Source organism: Melozone crissalis, unplaced genomic scaffold, assembly GCF_028551555.1.
Source record: "Melozone crissalis strain CALT ecotype California unplaced genomic scaffold, PUWL_Pcris_2 ptg000019l_1, whole genome shotgun sequence".
NCBI lineage: Eukaryota > Metazoa > Chordata > Aves > Passeriformes > Passerellidae > Melozone > Melozone crissalis.
The window spans coordinates 15993698-16014358 of record NW_026535797.1 but is presented as its reverse complement, the minus strand read 5'-3'; the positions used below and the strand labels follow the sequence as shown (position 1 = coordinate 16014358).

Genomic DNA, 20661 nt, shown 5'->3' with positions numbered 1-20661 from the left:
AGCAAATATACGTATTTTCCTGTTTTTAATGTTCTCAACCATTAGAATTTTCTTTTCCCCCCATAAATCTCTTGTTGATGAAAAAGGAATGTTAACTTTATTTTTCCAGTTCTTCCTGGATTAATTTTTTTCTTTTTTCACCCTAAAGAGTTAAAGGCTTCATCTTGTTTCCTCTACCCTTTTAACAGCTAATTGTAATGCTGACTGACGCCTAACAGAAAAGAGAAAAGCAGTCTAGCAACCCTGCACCTTCTCCTCACTCCCCTCTAGCCCCATGCAATGGTTTGATACCCAAAATAAAGGCAGTCATCAATAGCAGCCAGTCAGCTCAGTCTTCTTTTCTCTCTTCAAATAAACATTGCATGCCCCACAGATCTGATGCAAGTGCTGCAGCCCCCTGATTTCCAGGAGGAAGCAGGAACTTTCCTTTCCCCTTCCTCACTTTCCTCCTGGTCACTCATTTTCCACTTGAAAATGAAGCTGGTGACTCAATTGTCTGTGCTTCTTGTGGTCCTCTTACAGTTGTCTGTATCCCACATGCATTTAAACTTATTTTTCCTTATTTCACTTCCCCACTTTGCATCTAAGTCTGTTGTTAAATCAAGGGCTGTCTCACTTAACCATTAATCTAGAATCCAATCAGTACTCATTAGATTAATTAGAACACGGCCATCCACCAGAGCCCCAGTCACTGCAACTCTCCCTCATGCTCAGCTGGCTTGTGCCAGAGTGGGTGAGACCTGGCCAATTCTTCTGTGGAAATGGCTTTGTAGCCTTCTTGTAAAGGATGCCTTACACAGAACAAAATCAAACCACCAGCAAGTTAGTCTGGACAGTGCCATTTCTTCCCTTGGGTAAGATCTGGGATTACAATGAGTACACACAAGAAACAAGCATTGCTTTGTTTTTCTTACCCTTCTTTTCTCCTTGTCATACACCATACAATACACCAAAGCAAATTAATGCTGCTTTCTGCTTTGAGCAATGCCCATGTTGTGGGGAACAGAGAGCAGGCCAGGACAAGAATTTGGTCACCAGGACAGTTTGCAGTGATGCAGACATGCACTAGATCATCTTTTACACAAATGGAGCTCTTCATAAAGCAAGCCCCTGCTGAAGAATTCTCCATATGGAAGCATAAATTCAATATTAGATTTTGAAACTTTTTTTTTGACAGATGCTTGAGGGAAAGCTTGGCAAAAGCTGTATTTCCAAGTTCTGTTTAGCAGCCAGCACCTGAGCTCAGACCAACCTTTAGTGTTGGGGCCATCTAGTGGGAGAGGAGGCACAGACAGGGAGGCCAGGACGTGTTCTGCACCTGGATTTTTCATCCTATTCAGCTTTGGTGTGGCCTCCAGATACCTGGGCCAATGGAACAATGATCAGCAGATCACTGCCAGCATTGCAAACAAAGGACAACACAACTTTGAGGGCGACTTTAAAAAAAGAGAAAATGTGAAGCAGCACCTGAAATTCAAACAGCTGCTAAGGAAAGCAGGCTGTCCCCATGCAGCAGGAACCAGTCAAGGCAGAGAGTTGCAAAGAGGATCAAGACAGGGAACACAAAATATGGCATGATTTCATGGATGTAAGCCTCCTCTCACTGGCTAATCCAGTTTGTTTGTTCATACTAATCCTTTCAACTCCACAGGGAAAAGGTAGTAGGGTGAAAGGGCTTGTGCAAACCTCTCTCACTTGGCTTAGGCTACTCAACACAGCTATGAGATCAACCTTTGGGGTTGATTTTTTAGTTAATAAAGGATTTCTTGAACCATTGTGGAATGTTAACAGGCATACAGTGCAAGAAAATGGAACCTAGAGACTGGAGAATTAACCCATTAAGTTTTAGGTGCCAGAATTTGCATCTGCAAGTTAAGAGGAAGAACAGTGGGGTTCAAACAAACAAAAAGCCCAAGACCCAGCAGTAAGACTTCACAGAATGAAGAGGCACTGAAATACAACTATTGTCTTTTGTGAAACAAGGGAGAGAACCATCCTCTCCTGAGAGCACAAGACTGATGACATAGCTGATAATGTTTTAGCTAAATTAGACCTGGCACCATAAGAAAATTATGTAAGTTTTGTTCTGAACAAAGTGCTTGTACATTTGTTTTCCATTTATTAATTTATTTGAAGTATCACAGTAAACAAAACAGAAATTGGAATAAAAAGCAGGTATAAAAACCAGGCCACTTATTTACAGCTGATTAATACATAAGATGCTAACTCATAATGCTGGCAAAGCAAATTTCCACATTCCTTTCTGGTACTTCAGACCTACTGGGAAACAGATAATTTCTTATTTGACCACATATATATATATATATATATTTAACATAACAGCACTGTAATCTGCAGGGGTTTTTTTCCTCAAAACTTCACAAGCTGCCACATATAAAAATGGAACCAAGGCATGAGACTGAGCAGGTAAATCTTTTGATTCAACTTTGCATCACTACATAGAGACACTGAGAATACCAAAAAAAGTTGTGGCTCAGTAAGACAGTAAGATAGAAATATCTAAAAACAGGGATCTGCAGAGGATATATCTTAGTTCAGCAATCTTAAAGGATGCTTAGATTTCTGAAGAAGCTCTTCTGTCATATCCTCCATTTTGTTCTCCAATGGAGCTGCAGATTTGTTCTCTTTACCCTTTTTGAGACTTCTTTTGCGCTGGGATTTAAAGAAAATACCCAATGTTAAGAGAATACAAAGAAATCAAAGACTTCTGCTCATGTGCAATGCAGTACATAGTGTTCTGAGAAAAAAACTTGATGTAACTCCTGAAAAAGGTTCCTAAGAGATTGCATTTACTCAAGGGATTGACTGTAGACATACAGAAGCTCAGCAGCTATTTTTAAAGGTCCCCAAGAAGAAAATATGCTCTTCCCAGCAAGAAAACCCCTAGACTAATATACCAAGAAGTTTACACTGATGTGCTGGTAGAGCAAAAGGGTCAGAAGCCTGTAAAAACCTCAATCCCATGAAGACTTAAGAATGCCATTATTTCTGTCAGGCCTCTAAGAAAATACTGCATATACTTTCAACTCTCCCATTAACACATGTCTAGCAAATTATGACAACTTTCTTTATGGAGGATTATTTGCTGAGGAGTTTTCAACAGTCTGCCCAGCTTGTCAGAAATCTGCATTATTTTATCTACTATTGACTGCTATAATAATCTGCTGTAACTTTAGCACAAAGTTAACAAAGGATTTGTTAATCTACAGGATTTGAACAAGTTGTGAGACTACCCTGAAATGTTAAGAAGTGACTTGAAACTACAGGACTGTTATGGAAAAGTAATATTTCTTCTCAAATACAAAGCTGTTTTGCTTATCTGAGGAAGTTACCTGGAAAAAAGGAATGCCACCATTTGTGTGGCAATATACATTTGTATCCATTGAGTATTTGTCACAAGCAAGGCCTTCACTGGGTTCTTGCAACACTCCTTCTTCCAACAGGTCCTAAAACAGGAGTTTTCCAGAAAGATGTATTTAATGTCTGAATTTGCTTAATGAATGTATTAAGAATGATCCTATCTATAAAAGACATGGAATTTTTATTTTTGAAAAACAAGAAAGAAATCTAAATTATTAATATCATTGCTTATTTTTCAAGAGATGGTTTTTGTCAAGAACTCAGCACATTTGAGTCCAGGTACACTGTAAAACACAGGCGACAACAGCCCTGGGGTTCCAGTCAACTCTCCAAAAGGGCCTGGAAAAAACTCAAAGATGTGAAATGTTCATTCAAGAGCCTCATTTGCCATTTATATACATACCTGACCTGCACTATCCTCCATCTCCTTTCCCACACTGCTTAGCATAGCATCAAGATTTGGTTGCCTTTGCCTCAGTTGCTCCAGAAGCAGCTGCCGGGGCTCTGTTCTCACAAGGGTGACAGGATAGGAGTAGTCCTTTCTCTGTGGAGTTGTCCCTTTAATGAAGATGATACACTTTTCAGTGTTTGTTAATTTCAGATCCTCAATTTTCTATCAACTCATTACAGAAATCATGCCTTGTTCACACACCATTCTTTGCACACATCTTAAAGGTGTAAGGCTGCCAGGTTATGTCCCCATCAACCTTCACTTATGAATTCTGGAACTCAAGTTGTTTTCTTTAAGACCATTCTGCCCCTGACCTGATTAAATACCTGTTGGAACATCCACTTTGAGATCCTCTTGCAGGAAACCATTAACCTGAGTTAGTCCATGCTGCACTTGTTCTTTCAGTGCCAGCTTCTGCTCCACAAGTATCTCCTGATCCACCTTTATCTGATCCAGAAGGCCATTTAGCACCTTCTCCTCAGCAGCCTTTTGGCTGCCAATGTGGTCAGCAATTTCAGCTACTGCTTTATCACAATTTTCTTCATTTTTCTGAAAATGAAACAAAAAAACAACCCAACTGAAAACAAGTTAACAGGAAAGGTAAGACTATGGCCTCTTTTCTAAGATGTGGTGCAGGATTAGCGACATGACCTGAAACGAAACAACTGAGACCTCAAATTGAGAAGTTTCAGTGCCAGTTTTACACTCTCATTTTGACAGCTATCTTCAGAAGAGTCAGTTTCTTAGAAAGTATGATCACTTTAGAAAGCTAGTCACAAGAATAAAGATGATGCCATCTGGCTCAGACCAGACTCCTCATGCTTCTATGCACAAACCCTGCACAGAATTAGGATATTCACCTGAACGTGAACATCCTGTAAGTACTAGAACATTTATGCATTTGTAGGAAAAAAGGCAATTGTGTTTTCATCCATTCCCATTGAAATGAAACTCTTCAAGTGTTCAGCAGGTGCAACAGATACAGAGAGGTCTTGAGACCACAAATGCTTTTAGTTTAGAGTTGACTTGATGCTTGGAGATCCCTTCCAACTCAGAGTATTCTGTGTGAAGGAACTTTCTAGTGAGTTTTTCTTTCCAAAAGTTTGCAAAATATTGGATTTGCCTATTTTATTGCCTATTACAACAATAAAACCAGAGTGGATGTCAAATTTGTGATGGAAATTTTAAAAATTCCCCCAAAAACATGAGAGAGAAACTCTTAGATAAGAGGCCAGAATTTGCATGTACTTAAAAGGAATACTTTCTCCCATATTGATTCAATCTGACCAATAAAGTCATTTGCAAACTCCCGAAAATAGCCTGCATTTGATCACTGTACATCTCCCAAGGACAGTACTGTAGATAAAGCTCTAGAATTAAACACCACCAAGATGATGCAAAACACTCAGATTACATGTACAAGTCAGTTGCATGGCATCAGCCATGACACCATTTTTTGAGGTTAGGGGCACTTGAAGTTCAAAGTCTTCCTCTTAATTTAGGCTTTTGATTTCCTCCAATTACATCTTCTCAAGCTTAGTAACATGAGTCTGCTATAAAAAAAAAAATCATAGTTCTGTTTTGACTAAAACTTTTTTCTCTCCTCTATAAATTCTGCAGTAAAGTTTGTCTCAGGATGTTGCCTTAAACTACAAATGACTATAAGTACCTTTTGTAAATACTGAAATTGCTGTTTCTCATCCTTGAATGACAACAGGTGCCGATTAGTGAAGTTGACCATCTGAGCAGTTGTAAATTCACCCCATGTGTTGGTATGCTGAGCCACATTTTTGAGATTGGTGAGAAGATGTTGACAGTGGTCATTGGATTCTTCCAGCATTGCCTTGTTTTCAGCATTTATGCTCCTGAGCTCTTGAGAGAAATTATCCAGAGATGCAGTAAATTTGCTGTGATTGGAATTTGTACTGCTGACTAAGTCTGTAGTTTTCCTGCAACAACATATTTGTAAGAGTTTAGAGATTTTGAAAGGTAGATTTTAACACAGTATACTTTTAGAAATATGAAACCAGAGCCAGTGAAATAGCACAGTTCTATCAAACCAGTTAATTGTAATATTGTTGTTCTACTTATTAGATCTGCAGCACTTGCAGCAGTAGGTTTGCTACAGAAACAAAACCCCCACCAACCAAAAAAACCCAAAAGAGGACAGAAAGACCCTAACCACAAACCAAAAACAACTTCAGCAAGACCTTAGTTATGCAGTCTGCAATTGAATGAAACATATTGCAACAGACACATTATTACGCTTCATGCTAAACCTTTATATGTTCTGAAGTCCAGACACTGAGGGACACTCCTCAGCATATTGCTCCCAAAATGATACTTTCTTATCTCAATATGCTCAGGAAACAAGTTCAAGGGCAAGCCTTCTAGAACTACTGTTTACTCTGGGGAAAGGCCAACTATGATCTACACTCTGTGGCAGAACCCAGCTCTAACACACAGGCCATGCCCAGCAGGCTTTATAAGCACATAAAGACGGAGAGCATCCAATTTTGAAGTTCTCTCTATATATATTTTATCTTGTGTAAATGTACAGCAAAAAGAATGTGCCCCTTACAGGTGAACATTTTCTTGCATAGCAGTGATGGTGGTCTTCAGGCTTCCATTTCTTGTGAGTACATCAGTTAGGCTCTTCTGAGTCTCCTGAGCAAACAGGTCAAGCTGGCTTTGCAGTGAAGACATCAATTCAGCTGCACTCTATCAAGAAAATTACCACAAGTTTTGCTGTTAATTCTGCACTTGTTAAAGTCTTAAAGCATACTTGAATGCCTGAATTAAAAATGCAGAAAAGGCAGAGTTTTGCAATTCTAAAGCAGAAGGTACAATTTCTATGTAGTGAAGATACAGACACTTTCTTTTTGGAGACATATGTAAATGCACATATACTGATATACAGCAAGGGGAAGGGAGTTTTTGCTTTTCCTACATAAGCTACCTAAAGCAGCCTAACAAAAGCTGAATAGAATTAGGATCAAGTTACTGTCCTCCTAATATTTTTGTGAAACAAGTACAATGGCTTACTACCACATAAGAGTTTAAATCAAAGCAAGCAATCACACTTGGTGTTAGGATGTTTTCTTACTCCAAGGATACCTTTCTATGTGCCAACCTCATCATTTCCACTTCTTCTTTTAAGCTGTCACAATTATGCTGGAGCTGAGCAAAGCCACCGGCTGTTTGTTCCCGTATTTTTTTCAGAGTGAGAGCAAGATCTCCAAAGAAGGTATCCATTTCCTTTTTATGGTCCTCCATCTTAAAAAAACAAGTTTTACTTATAGTTATATTTCTATATCTTGATTGAAAAAACTGATATTTTTCCCTAGCATAACGAGATAGACTAGAACTCTAACTTGAAGCAAAGGGCTTCAATAAGTGCAGCATTGTTTACACTTACGGTTGTTAACAAGATAAAGCATCACATTCCCCAGGAAACAAAGGGACTATAGAAAAAGTCTGGTATGAAGGCAGAAGATTTTTGGAGGGGTAGGACTTGCCTAAGTTGACTTTTTTTTTCAGATTTCTTAATCTACTCTCCCCCTTGTATTTCAATGTATCATTGAATATTTGTTACATAAAGATTTAAGCATCTGTGTTTTGCCATTCTACTGTGGCACTCACGCAAAAGGTTGTGCCAATATAGAGAACAAGCAAATTTACCACACCCAGGAGAGGAAAAAAGTCTGAAAGAAAGTTAAAAGACAGGACTTACAGAACAAGATAAAGGGGAAAAGGCCAGACAAGAAGTGGAAACACTCTGACATACTGCAGAAAAACAAAGAACATATTATCTGTAAATTAAATAAAAAGAGAGCATAAGGCAAGGAGCCAGGTTATGTGCATTACCTGGTCAGCCACAGCAGAATATTTCTTCATGTTACTCTGGAACTGACAATTTAACCCCAAGACAAATTCTACCATTGGTGTCAAGCTATTTACTGCTCTTCCTAATCCAGTCTGATGCTCTTCCTAGGAAGAGGAAAAAAAAAATTAAACCAGAACATGGCTGTTCCTTCATCTACATTTGCAAGAAGTTACTGTGTACATATCCATGTGCTCTATTATGGCAGTATATGGTATTTAGTACATTACAGCTTGTGGGGGTGACATGGGAGAGACAATCATGGTCAGGTGGTGAAGCAGATACAGGTAAAGAGCATCAGAAAAAATGCCATACAATTACAGAACCCCTTTTGATCAAAATCGGTTTCAAATATTTAAGTAGGAGCATGCAAATGTACTAACAATTAATTTCAGCAGCTCTGCTTTACAATCAAGTGATAGATTCTCATGCTGTGTTATTTTTTCAGATATGTGAGAAACTTCAGTAGACACCAATTCTTTAAGAGAGGCAAAAGATGCTGATACAACTGATGCAAGAATATCTGCTGTAGAAGAACTGGTAGACAGGAGGTCACCTGCAAAAGAAATTCAGAATTACAAACTTTTTAAAAATTTCCCTATAGGACAGAACTTTTCTTTTTAGTCATTACTTTATTGCCCCTTACAGGAAGGCTGTGGATCATCCCAGACACATCATTACTGGTGGAACTGTAATCATTATGTCACTTAAATAAAGGCATCTCTTTCCTAAAACACATTTCAGGAAGCAGTCTTTGAGATTACTACAGGATGACTACTAATACAGGTATTACACTTACCTATAAGATTTGTGTAATATGTCAACATCTGTTGCTGCTTCAAACTGTTTTCAGTAATTGAATCTTGTATTTTGCTGAATGAAGCATTCATTTGTCCTGCAAAGGTATTTTGGACAGCAGCATTGTGCTGATCAACAGCCCTCTTACGGTCCAGTTTTGCATGGAGCCCAGACACATCTCTTGTTGTTTCTTCAACTGTAGTTAGTAACTAGAATTTTTAAAGTTATTTCAGTAAGTCTTGAAACAGCAAGTCAAGCATATATTATATAAGGAAAGGCAACAAAAGTTCTGAGTTAAAGAAGTTATCTCTCTAGGAAAACAGGTATTTCCTTTTACACCATCAAATCACAACTGTTCTGGACCCTCGTGTTATGTCATTTATGCTTTTAGAACATGGGAAAAAGTTACCTACTAGAGATCATTTCTTCTGCTTTAAAATCAAAGCACTAATAAATTACTTCCTCAGTATTTAAGGAATAAAGGTATCATTTATCTCAGAATAGTAACTGAAAAATACCTGAGTGAGCACTTCAACTTTTTTTCTGAACAATCTGACAGTAAATATATTCTTCAATATAGTACTAAAACAAGAGGTTTTAGTATTAGTCCTGTGATAAACAATATAGAATTCATACAAATAGTGAAGTCCTTGTTTGTAGTGAGCATAAATAATTTCTGCACCTATTTGTCTCAAACACTCCACAACCCACATGTAAAAACCAGGCATTCCCTCCTAATCTTACAGGAATCCAAATAGAAAGAAATTGTCACGGTGCCTGAAGGTACAAGTTTCATCACTTGGCTGTTTAAATAGCAGGATACACTCTCTCCCTAACTCAAGTGTGTTTCGATAATTACTTATTCTGCAAAAAACATAATAATAGATACTGAAAAGCACTGGAACTCCCATGACAAACTGGCCTGAAGGAAAGTTAGTTCCAGACCAACCAGAGTGTTTAGCAGTCAGCTGTCAATACTACCACAGAGAAAGTCCTGTAATCTAATCCTAGCTTTCCATCTTAAATTCAGGTCATGTCTCACTCACATCATGCTTTAGCAACAATAGCCCATCCAACTCCCAAAAATAGGAAGTTGTTTTACATTAGGCACAAGAACTGTGACAACCTGGCTAGCTGTGTCATGAAGCTCTTGTTCAGTATTTTCCAAAACTGAAACCACATATTCTTCTTCAGCCAGCTGAACTTTGGTTTCTTGCAGATCTTTCTGTGTTTCTTCCAGTTCTTTCTCCTTGATCTGCAAATCTGTTTTACACTGTTCAAGCTCATTTTTACTGACTCTGAATAGTTCAGTGACCTAAATAGGAAGACAATAATCAAAAAGGCAACACCACTTTTTACAAATGTGACAGTCTCATTTCACATCTCTCAAATTACACTATAATGACAGAAGGCAAATTGTCATCTAGCAATGTAACTTCAGCTGTAGAACTCCAGACTTAAACCTAAACTACAGGTTTGTATAGTCTCTGTAATCACTGAAAATATCAAGCCAACACCATTCTCACTGTAATAATTGCTTGCTTCTCCTCTGAAAACATAAGACCAAACTACCATTACAGAACACAGAAAAGAATTCCACTGAACAAACATAACCACATAGACTGAGAAGATACAGTAAAGCTGATTACATAGAGGAGTTGCATCTACCAGCAAATTAATATCTACATTTCTCTTAAAGAAGGAGCTGCAAATTTTGTGTAATTTGTTAAAAGGAAGCTCATGACCACCCTCCCCTCATTCTTTGTTCCTAAGCAGATAGATATCTGTCAACTGAGATTATATCATTTTACAAGCAGATTTTTTGCTGAAAATTACGCAAAGAAAATTATAGTAGTAGACATGAAAACAGCTTTAAAAGTAAGTACTGCAATCTGCAATTTCATATTCATTATTTCAAATTCCTAACTTCAAGGACTAGGAAGCTTCCATTCTTGACTAATTGGGGAACTTTAAGATCAACAACAACAAAACCAATCTTCTGACTGTTCTTTCTTCAAACTTTTTTCCTCCTTTTGACAGGAGGAATGAATTTCTTCCAGTTTTTGGCAGATTTCAGCCACAGTTGAAAAACATCACTTACCCTTTTCACTTCTTCCTCCATGACACTGATTTTGTCAATGTACTCTGTAATTTTTTCTTCCTGGACTGTCAGCTTTCCATTAAGGGCTCTCAAGCAAGGATTAAAATAAATGAACAAATTAGTTAAGCAAGAGGTAGTTTCAAGATTTACACTAAATTTTCAGTAATTTTGGAAAATTCTATATGAATAGCAAGTAATTTTCACTTAAGGCAGAGAAGATTTAAGGCAATTTTCCATTGTAAACTTTCTAGCCCTATTTAAAGTGAAGTTAAGTATATCAAGTTTACTTTCCTGTACTAGTGTCCACTGAAAAAAAAAAAAAGGCTGCATGTGTAAATCTGCATGCTGGCTAATGGTTATAGCAAGTTCCACACATACATAAATTCCTCAGTGCAAGCCCATTAGATTTTATCTGTATAATCATTAATTTTGAAAGAACAAGTTGACCAAACAGTAAAGTTTTCCTCACTATCTTCAACTTCCTGGATTAAAAATATATCTGAAAGTATTTCTGTATAAGTATAGGTACCAGTATCTGAGATTTGTTGCTAATTATTTAATAGAAATTTTGCAGACATACTCATAGTTTTCAGCAGAGATATAGACTCCATTTTTCTCTCGAGCAGCAGCAAGGTCTCGCTTCAGACGCTCAATCTCTTCAGTGTATTCCTGCATAAAGAAACAATCACATGAACATGAACATTTCTATTCTGGTTTTGATATTCAGCTTAACAGATACCTCACAAAGGTAGTGCTCTACAGAAGTGTTGCATAAGTACAAGAGCAAAGCACTTCTCTTCTAAGTTCATACTTGGTTGCATTTAGCAGCTTACAACGGGAATACCAGCTTCCTTAGGGGCAGAGCTACTATACATTGGTTCTTCACTTGTACTTACTGACAAGTTCCCTCTAATTCAATCACTTTTTAGGGAAAGTGCAAAACTACAAACATGTAATCCCCACACTCATAGCTAGTAGCAATAGCCCTCTGTTCAACTTCAGTCTTATTAACAGTGCCAGTATCTGCAGAGACCATGGCAATGTAAGTGCAGCTTTAGTTTAAAAGCATCAGTTCAGTAATTAAAATCTCTTCAGAGAAGCACAGCTACTAGTTAGTTTCTTCTGTACTCATAACTCCTGTACAGCAAAGATTACACTAACAAGAAGTCATACCTAACCTGTAACTTAATTTTTTTAAGATATCTAGTTACCTTAATAAGAGCTTTTTTGGTTAGCTTCTGATTAACTTCAGGCTTGTTCATGATGTTCTTTGCTCTATGGGCATATTCCAGTGTACTCAATGTTTCCTGTGAAAAACAGATGTAACACTAGGTCAAGCAGATGAATTAACTCATATTTCTGTATCATTAGCAAAATTATTCCTAAAATATTACTTATTTTAGGAATAGGTTTTCAGACTTTAAATTTACCTCAAGATTTACAGATGCAGGTGAAATTGTGGCAATTATTGATGTTTTTGTCCGTCCTCCAAGAGAGTCTTGAAGGATTCTTGTGAGTTTAGATTCCCTGTATGGAATATGAGGGGCTCTTTCCACTAGAGCAGTAATAACTCTTCCAAGTGTCAGCAGAGATTGGTTGATATTTCCAGCTTCACGAGCTCTTTTGTCAACAGCCCCAGATCGACCAATGTTTTCACTTCCTGCAAGATCAACCTGAAAGGCAGGTTATGCTTCTGTCTCAATCACACTGAAGAATGCTTGCCCCAAAGTCTTGCAGAACACATAAAAAAGCTAACTAATTTTTCAGGAGACACTGGGGTGACACTGGGGACTGATATTTTTCAGAGTGACAAACACACTTCACATCACTTTATGAGAGCAATAATTTTTCCCTTTATCAGGAAAAAAACTCTAATAACTCCAGTACATGGCTAAAAATTCTATCAATGACACTTAGTTCAAATACTTACCAAGTTTAGCTTTCCAATTTTAACAAGTTCTTCTCCATCTACCGTTGTTTCTTTCATATGGATGGTGATTGAAAACACAGAGTGGGAACGGCTGCAAAAGAAACCAGTTTCAGATGTTCCATTAAAGCCAAATATTAGTTGCTATATGACTGCTGCAAGTTTTGTGCTCTTTATAGAAAATACACTTAGCCCATGAACTACAAAGTACATTTTTAATACACAAAGTTATTCTGCTAAGTAGAATTTTGTGTGGGTACGTATGAATTTGTATTTAAAACCAGTGATGAGGCAACTGGTTGACATTTGATTTATTCAATCCTGTAGATTTTCTCTTATTTCAAGGAAAAGCAAGAGAAATGCCTTGGTTTTGCTTAAATTTGAGTATTCTCAACTCACAAGCATCACATGAAAACTGAATTGCAATTTTTTTTTTCAGTCCTTGTGCTAAGAACAGTTGCACAGAATGTGAGATTAAGGAACATAACTTTCCTTATGCAGGCTAAGAAAATTCAGCAACTAGTTGAATTCATTATTAAAAATTTAGAAGTTCAATTAATTTTTCAATCAAAAGCAGTAATACAGTTTAAGATCACAGAATCGTGGAATGGTTGCATCCAGCTCCAACCCTGCTACCATGGACAAGGACACCTTCCACTAGACCAGGCTGCTCAAAGCCCCATCCAACACGGCCTTGGACACCTCTAGGGATGGAGCACCCAAAATTCCTCTGGTCAACATGTTCCAGTGTTTCACTACTCTCATAGTAATAATGATTTTAGGTTGAGTTTATTGCTTTAATAAGCTTTTACTGCAGGAAGCTGACATACATAGAAAGCCATAGATGTCAAATAACACCAGTTTGACCATACATAAAACACCTCTGGCACATAAATTTCCAAAATTCCCTGGAACCTCAGACAAAATGAGTTCTGTGTTCCAATCAGTGGTAGAAAACACCTATTTCCTTCCACCAGTAGACAGACATGTTCAGTGTATCTTGAAATTAAAATACAATGCAGAGAGGGTACATTCCTTACTGTTCCAGCATTGGATCACTAGTTTTCACAGTGATATAGATTTCACCTGTGCAGCTCAAGAATGTGAAAGCAGTAATAAAAAGAATACTATTTCTGACCCAGGTGTCCCTATTACATTCTATGACCTGCAACCACATAAAGCAGTCCTTATTGCCATAGAATATTATCCCCAGCTTCCACAACCTAATTTGCAAATTTTACAGAAGCTGGCTGGGGTTAAACCATGACACCCCTTCATACACCTATTGCAATCATCCCACAGCAGGCGGTAAGGAAGATATTGTAACTCTGGCATTCTAACCAACATTTGATAGGATAGTCTGCACTGTGATAGACATGATATCATGTTTGCACTAGCTGCTTACATCTTCAGTAAGATTCTGTTTAACAAAGAACAAAACAAGGTTTCTGAAATGGGGAAGACTTTTACCTGGAATATGCGTTCATGTAAGTAGCTGCGGTTGTTCTTTTGGCTGCACCCCTCTCCAGGATTTGGTAAACTTGATTTTTGTTGTGTACAGTTACTTCCTCCAAGCCTTTAATAATTACACCCCTCTGTCAGAAATTAATACATGCTTATTATACATCTCTCAACAATTTGGAAAGCCTCAAGACAACAAATTTTGTAGCACTCACCTTATTTCGAGGATCATCAAACATCTGCAGTCTCTCTCCAACATCAGGAGTAGGATTCAGAAGATCAAAAAGCTCCTCATTATAGATTTCCAAAAGAGAGACTTTCACTGAAAATTCGGTTCCATTCTCTGTGAGTTTTTCAAATATTTGATGCAATGTACGGGGTATGATACCTGCTAGTGGATCCTATAAATTAAAAAGAAATATTTAATTTATAAATTTACTAAAAGAGATTTGGAGCTAGGGCATAGAGTTTCAACTAAAGTCTGACTGAATATAAATACAAATAAAGACGACCTTCCATATAAAAGTCATCAAGAGTTGAGTGTAATACATTAAAGATATTAAGTTGTTGGGAGTTTAGCTGACTAGAGACTGGAAAAGTACAAGGCCGTGGCTAATTCCAAGTCCTGCACCTGCAAGACAGCGTGTCCTTGGGCCTAGCTGGGTATGACAACAAGTAGACAGAGATGTGGGAAATAGGGAATGTAGGCCCAAAGGAATGAGGAAGAGTTGATGGTATAGTTTAACCAATGGATCGCTTGGATTACAGAATATTCATAAGCTCATTACTTGCTGTATAAGTGTCTGATGCTCTCTTCAATAAACAGAACTTACTGTTGACTCACATTGAGTCCCGAGTTTTCCCTGCACCTGACAAATGGCTCGTCCCAGACAAACGGACCATTCTGCAACACTAAGTTGTCCTTTTCATACAAATGAAGGAGATCATTTTGTTAATCTACAAACATTTAAGGAAAGTCAGCTTCAGAATTTGAAAGGCATCAACTTTTGGTTTTCTTTAGTCTTCTGCAGTTTCCAACTGTGAACTACAGTACCGACAAGAGACATCTCACAAGTGATAATATACCTCTTCCCAAGTATATTCTTCATTGGGTGACCGCTCCCCTTCCATTGTGAAGGTCTTACCAGTACCAGTTTGGCCATAACTGTGAGAATAAAAATTAAAATGTAAACAATAAACTAAAATACAAATAAAGTTTCCTAACGCTAATTATTGGCTTACTTACGCAAACACTGTACAGTTGTAGCCCATAATGACTTCATCCAAAATGGGACACACGACACTCCGGTATACATCAATCTGCTTTGCCTGGGCTCCAAAAACCTATTGGCACCAGACAACACATCCCATTCAGCCATACAATAATGTGTAACATCACACCCAGTATTAGCTTGTTTCTGGAAGTCCCCGAGCAGTTACTAACCATGTCAAATGTGTAAGTCTTTCTTGATGACTTATCTGTCACTCCTCCAGTGCGGACACTGACTTCCTTTCTGCCTTGATCACAGTCCACAACAGCGTAGGAGCTCACTTTCAGTTCTGAGGCATTAAAAGGCCTAAAAGGACAGGAGTCAGAAATATCAGATTGAAATCACTGAAATCAATCACAAGAACACAAACAGATGAAGCAGCAATGTCACTCAGTTTAAGGATCTAGAATAGTAAAACTGGGCAAAAACCCCAAAGTTTTTAACTTTATCTGTTTAATAATTAAGAAAAAATGCTGCAATTTGGCAGTTTACAGGCCCTTTTCCCACTGTGAGACAATTCAGGCATCCAGAGCTTTTTGTTTGTTATATACGTATTTTTAACAGGCCTATAACCACTTTCAAGATCATATAGATGCTCACATAGCTAACAGGCATCAGGACATGTTCAGTTGCAGGGGGCAGAAGATTAAACATATCAAGCAACTGTTTAAATAAGAGCCTTAAAAAATCCAAAAAACACTTATTACATGCAAGTTAATGCAATAGTGAATCAAATGCTGATAACAAAACACTCTAAAGCACCAAAAATACCAAGAGATCCTACTAATTGCAGGACAGTAAGCAGCAATACCAGAACCTTCAGGTACTGATGCACCTGAATAAAACAATGGGGGGGGGGGGAATCCACATTAATTTAAAGTGGATTAGTGAAAGGTAATAGTAAAATATTTAACACAGCAACAATAAAATTTTTGAACTTTAGGGTGAGCATCTTGTTTCACCACTAAGTTAATTCAAACTTGGTGCACACCATTTTTCTTAAAGAGACATTTGCCACTATTTCTCCTGAAATGTATGGAAATACCCTAAAAAGCATTAAATCCTATTTTATTCTTCATTTAGTAGTCCTACTGCACTGAATGTCTATGCTACCTATATAGGTGACCTGAGCAGTCAGCTTGAAAATATAACTTCTACAAGCTTGTACCCTTTAAAATATCTTAACACTAGAGACACTTCAGATAGTCTTTCAATTGTAATGTTAAAGAAAAAAAAAACAAAACACAAGAAAACCACAACACATGGCACCTCGAGTTTCCTGAACCTTGTGGCTAACATTACTCCCTCAATACATCACTGAGGCTGAAGTGTCAGATTCTAAACAGACCATGGGACACCTGGGTGCAAGATGGACTGATGACAACACAAGATCACTAAAATCTCGTGCAGAGGAGCAAGTCACAGCTTCGAGCTCGTGACTTTGAAAGTAACAGAGCAATGAACACATTTTGCTGTGTAACCATGAAACACTGACCCAGTCCATGGCAGGAGGCACAGGAGTCCACAGCTGTGATATTAGGGGAACAATTTAGCTGGGCTGGAGTAGGCATACAGATCATCACCACCACACAAGCAGCTGCCTGGAGTGCCAAGGACACATTTGATCTCAAGTTCATCCCCATAGCTATGAAGCACATTATGCATATTAACAATACTAATGGATGCATTTTGAGCTTCCAAATTAATGTTTTGCCAAAGCTCAATAAACATGCTGCTTGAAAAGATTTATTATATGCTAAGATTGACCAGGTTCTGGGAACAAATCAGGACACCAAAGAACACAGTTGCATCTACTTTCATATCTGTAAGATAAGGACAATCTGATTGGATGCAAAAGAAAAAAGAAAGGTGGAAGAAACATTTACTAGCTCAAAGAAACTGAAGCTATTAAAAAAAAAAAAAGCTCTGCAAAGGCATGAGCGGGCAAGGAACTTTAAAGAGGTTAGAAACTAACTCTTGACAGAGCAATTTGTGAGCTACAACAAAAGCAGAACACTCCACTATGGATAGTCTTAATGCTATTTTCATAGTGAGCATCATATTTAGTTAAAATAGATATTAATAGTTAATAAAGCTATTCCAGAACAATTAAGAGACATAAAAACAAAACAGCTGCTCTTGACAGCATTTCAAATCCAATTGCTCCAATAAACTTATTCTCTTGCAATAGCCTTGAGTCACAACACTTTCACCAATCCCACATTTGTTTCAGGAGCTTTGTAGTTGCATTGCAAACATAAGGCTAAATTGATTTTAATTTCTATATTCATTGTGCACGTGTAAAAGCAAAATTTGCAAGTTTGAGAATTTGACTGCAAAAGGCATTTAAAACATAATACATAAACTAATATTTTGAGGTCCAGCTCAAAAAAACCCCAACTTCTACAGGTGACTTAAACACAATACATAGTACATTACCAATATTACAGTTTTAACATACAGTGCTTTAAGATTATTTAAGACCTAGCACTAGTATGCAATCCTTTAAAACCACCTCAGAATTACAAAGAAAACCTAATATTATAGTACATGAAATTTATTATTTCATACAAAAAAGCAAATTCATCTCATCAACCGAGACATTTGGTCATTTTTAATTCAGCAGGTGACCGCCATCCCATTGTTTGTCCCCGGTAAAGTCTGCATCAATGAAGTTATGTGACAGGTATACCACAGAGGGAGTAGCAGCATTTTTAGCTGTCAAAGCTTAGCGACTTCCCACAGGAGCTCACAGAAGAGCAAAATTCAGCCTGGGTTTTGTGCGTCTCGAATATCACACTAATTCCGCGTAGCTCTTCTTAAGCTTCCAGCACAGCTTCATACCGGGTGTGTGCTGAATGAAGATCGGAAACTGCAGCTTTTTGCCTTTTTAAGCTATAAAAAATCGCTCACAACAGCCTTAGTTCCGCGGAAGCGCCGCTTCCCCGGGAGGCACAGGGGGCCGCCTCAGCCGCAGAGCGGAGCCCGGGACAGGCGGCTCCCAGCGCGGTGCCGAGGCCGCTCAGGAGTACGGGGTGGGGGCGGCTCCCTCGCCCGCGATCCCTCCGGGCGGACACACCGGTCCCCCGGAGCACGTACCCACAGCCGGACACAGCGGCCCGGCAGAGCCACAGCTGCACAGTGCCTGTCGCAGGGCGGCGGCCTCGGCTCGCCGGCCCCGCGGGCTGTCTGGGGCACCGAGCACAGAATGTTGGGCCCGAGTCCCGGAGGTACCAACGCGGGACCTGCCCGGGGCTTGCCCGCGGACCGGCCCCCAACGCTCGCCCAGAGAACGGCCGCCACGCTTACCTGCACCGCACCACCACCTGGATGTTCTTGCCCTTCTCCTCCTTCTTGGTGCTGCCGCCCTGGGAGCTGAAGGAAGCCATGGCGGGACAGGCACGGCACCGAAACGCTACCGCGGACCCGGGGCTCGGTTCGACCGCGCGCGCCCCCGCCAACGCCGCTTTGAACCGCGTACGGCCCGGCCCGGCCAATCAGCGGCGGCCCCGCGGCACCACGGGAAGGGATTTCAAATCCTGCGGGTGGCGCGCGCCGCAGCGGCAGTACTGCTCCGCCCCGCCGGCGGCGCCGTGAGGGCGGGGAGTCAGAACGGGCCGGGCTCCCCGAGCCCCCGGTCCCGCTGAACTTGACACGCTACCTGCTGTCCACCCGTACGGCTCGTCTGCGCCGCCAGTACCGCGAGGGGCCAACAGGACAATGTCTGGCCTTCTCTGCGGCTGCCGCTGACACCCACGGGTCTGGGGGCAGCCAAACTCCCCGCCTGCCAATCTTCCGCAGTCACGTAATCCATGGAATCCTTTCTCACAGGTCAAGCCCTACGGCCATCCGTTCTTCTGTCCCTTCTAGCTCTCCAGCTGGCCCACGATTTCGTTAAACATCACAACAAATAAACACAACTCGCCAATACCTTGTAGAATTGTACTGTTACTTGGCCCCTTTAAAACAATGCCCAGGTTTCTATTTACCCAGTGGGGCACAGCGCTCACCGCTCCCAGCAGGGCCCCGGCTGCCCCCTCGGCCGGAGGTGCCCCAGTGCAGGTTGCCAGGCAGACCCTGCTGCCAGCCGTGCACCTCTGGCCATGCCCGCAGAGCTCTGCTCTGGTCCCTCTGTGCCTTGTGCACGCCTCAGCTCAGGCAGGTCTGCAGAACAACTCATCTGTGTTGGTCTGAATGCCACACGTAACTTCCACGTGTTTACAAGTTGGTATTGCCTTATCGAGTAGTGGGGAAATTGTATGTAAGAATGAAAATAAGTAGTTACAGGTTCAGGACAAAGCACCACGGGTGCACCACATCCATCCTTTTATTTTGAAACTACATCATGTCAACCACTTTGCCATTTATGTCACCCTGCCTTCCCTGTGAGAGCTTCCTCTGAGGCACTATTAAATGCTGTGCTAGGTGGAGATCTATGACAGGATAAGAGGTTTTCTGGGTAGAAGTGAAGAAGCAGATGTTAGAGGAGATTCAACTTGTCTGATGTGCTTTTTTTTGTTAAAACTGTACTGGCTCCTACAGCCCATCATCTACCTGTTACGGCCTGCAGTACTACAGTGCTTTGCTCTTCTTCTGGGGCCTTCACAATTTCTGAAATTTAGATTGCCCATCTATATAATTTTGCAGGTGTCCACACCCTTTTTTCCCCCTAAAGTTAGCTGCTTTGAATCTTATTATACTTCTTTCCTCCATGAATTCTTAAAGTTAATAACAAATGAATCCTAACACATAAGGCTTGCAGTCATTTTCCTGACAGTGATATGAAGCAACATCCCACTATGCTCCTCTACCATTTATCTGAAGAGTCAGAACAATGCCAGAGCCAATCAATCTTAAATTAGGTGCAAAGAACAAACAGAGAATACTAAAAATCACAACACCACATTTTGTTTCAGCTAATTAAAGATTTAACCAAACAAGAAAATAAATATAATCCACAGCAAACATATTTAGACTACCTTCATTATTTGCTTTTTTGTGTACCATCTATGCTAACAGCAAAAATCACTTGTACTGACAGTTGTGCAGTAGCTACTGCTAGACTGAAAAGTCAAATGCAGGTATGCAAATAATCTAAATATTTACCTTTTGCTCTATACTCCTTCATATGGATCACACAAAAGAAGGCAGCACTGGAACACAAGAATTCCTCCAAATAATGCATTTTTTTTTCATTTCTAAATGAAAAAAATCCATTATTTTTCCTGAAAATATAACATCTCTCACAGACACAGAAGAGATCATTCAAACTTGCATTAAAGCAATAAGAATTTATTTGATTACTGAAAGTTAAATTTGGCCGATAGCTACCTTTGCTATAGCTGTGGTAAGTGGAAAACGTGTATTTCTGGTAATCAAGTTAGCTTA

At 39.5% G+C, this 20661-nt stretch overlaps 1 protein-coding gene across 1 annotated transcript; it reads right to left on the bottom strand.

The window, feature by feature from the left end:
- Positions 1–2459: 2459 nt before the first annotated feature.
- Positions 2460–18662, bottom strand: KIF11 (kinesin family member 11). The gene is made up of 22 exons (XM_054277378.1): positions 18583–18662; positions 15447–15579; positions 15249–15346; positions 15089–15167; positions 14218–14403; positions 14012–14136; positions 12545–12635; positions 12045–12287; positions 11826–11921; positions 11195–11283; positions 10615–10702; positions 9640–9828; positions 8515–8722; positions 8099–8271; positions 7700–7822; positions 6950–7108; positions 6414–6553; positions 5502–5781; positions 4159–4381; positions 3785–3939; positions 3354–3467; positions 2460–2673 (listed from the first exon to the last, which is right to left on the bottom strand). Exons 1-22 carry the CDS (start codon positions 18660–18662, stop codon positions 2551–2553), a joined length of 3195 nt encoding a protein of 1064 aa, XP_054133353.1. The 3' UTR covers positions 2460–2550.
- Positions 18663–20661: the final 1999 nt, after the last annotated feature.

Excerpts from the sequence above, each read along its gene's own strand:
- KIF11 (XM_054277378.1), bottom strand. The coding sequence starts at position 18,662 with ATGGCTTCCTTCAGCTCCCAGGGCGGCAGCACCAAGAAGGAGGAGAAG. Across the intron at positions 5,782-6,413 it reads ATGCAAGAAAATGTTCACCT|GAAAACTACAGACTTAGTCA; the intron begins GTAAGGGGCACA and ends ATGTTGTTGCAG. Across the intron at positions 3,940-4,158 it reads CAAAGTGGATGTTCCAACAG|GGACAACTCCACAGAGAAAG; the intron begins GTATTTAATCAG and ends TCTTCATTAAAG.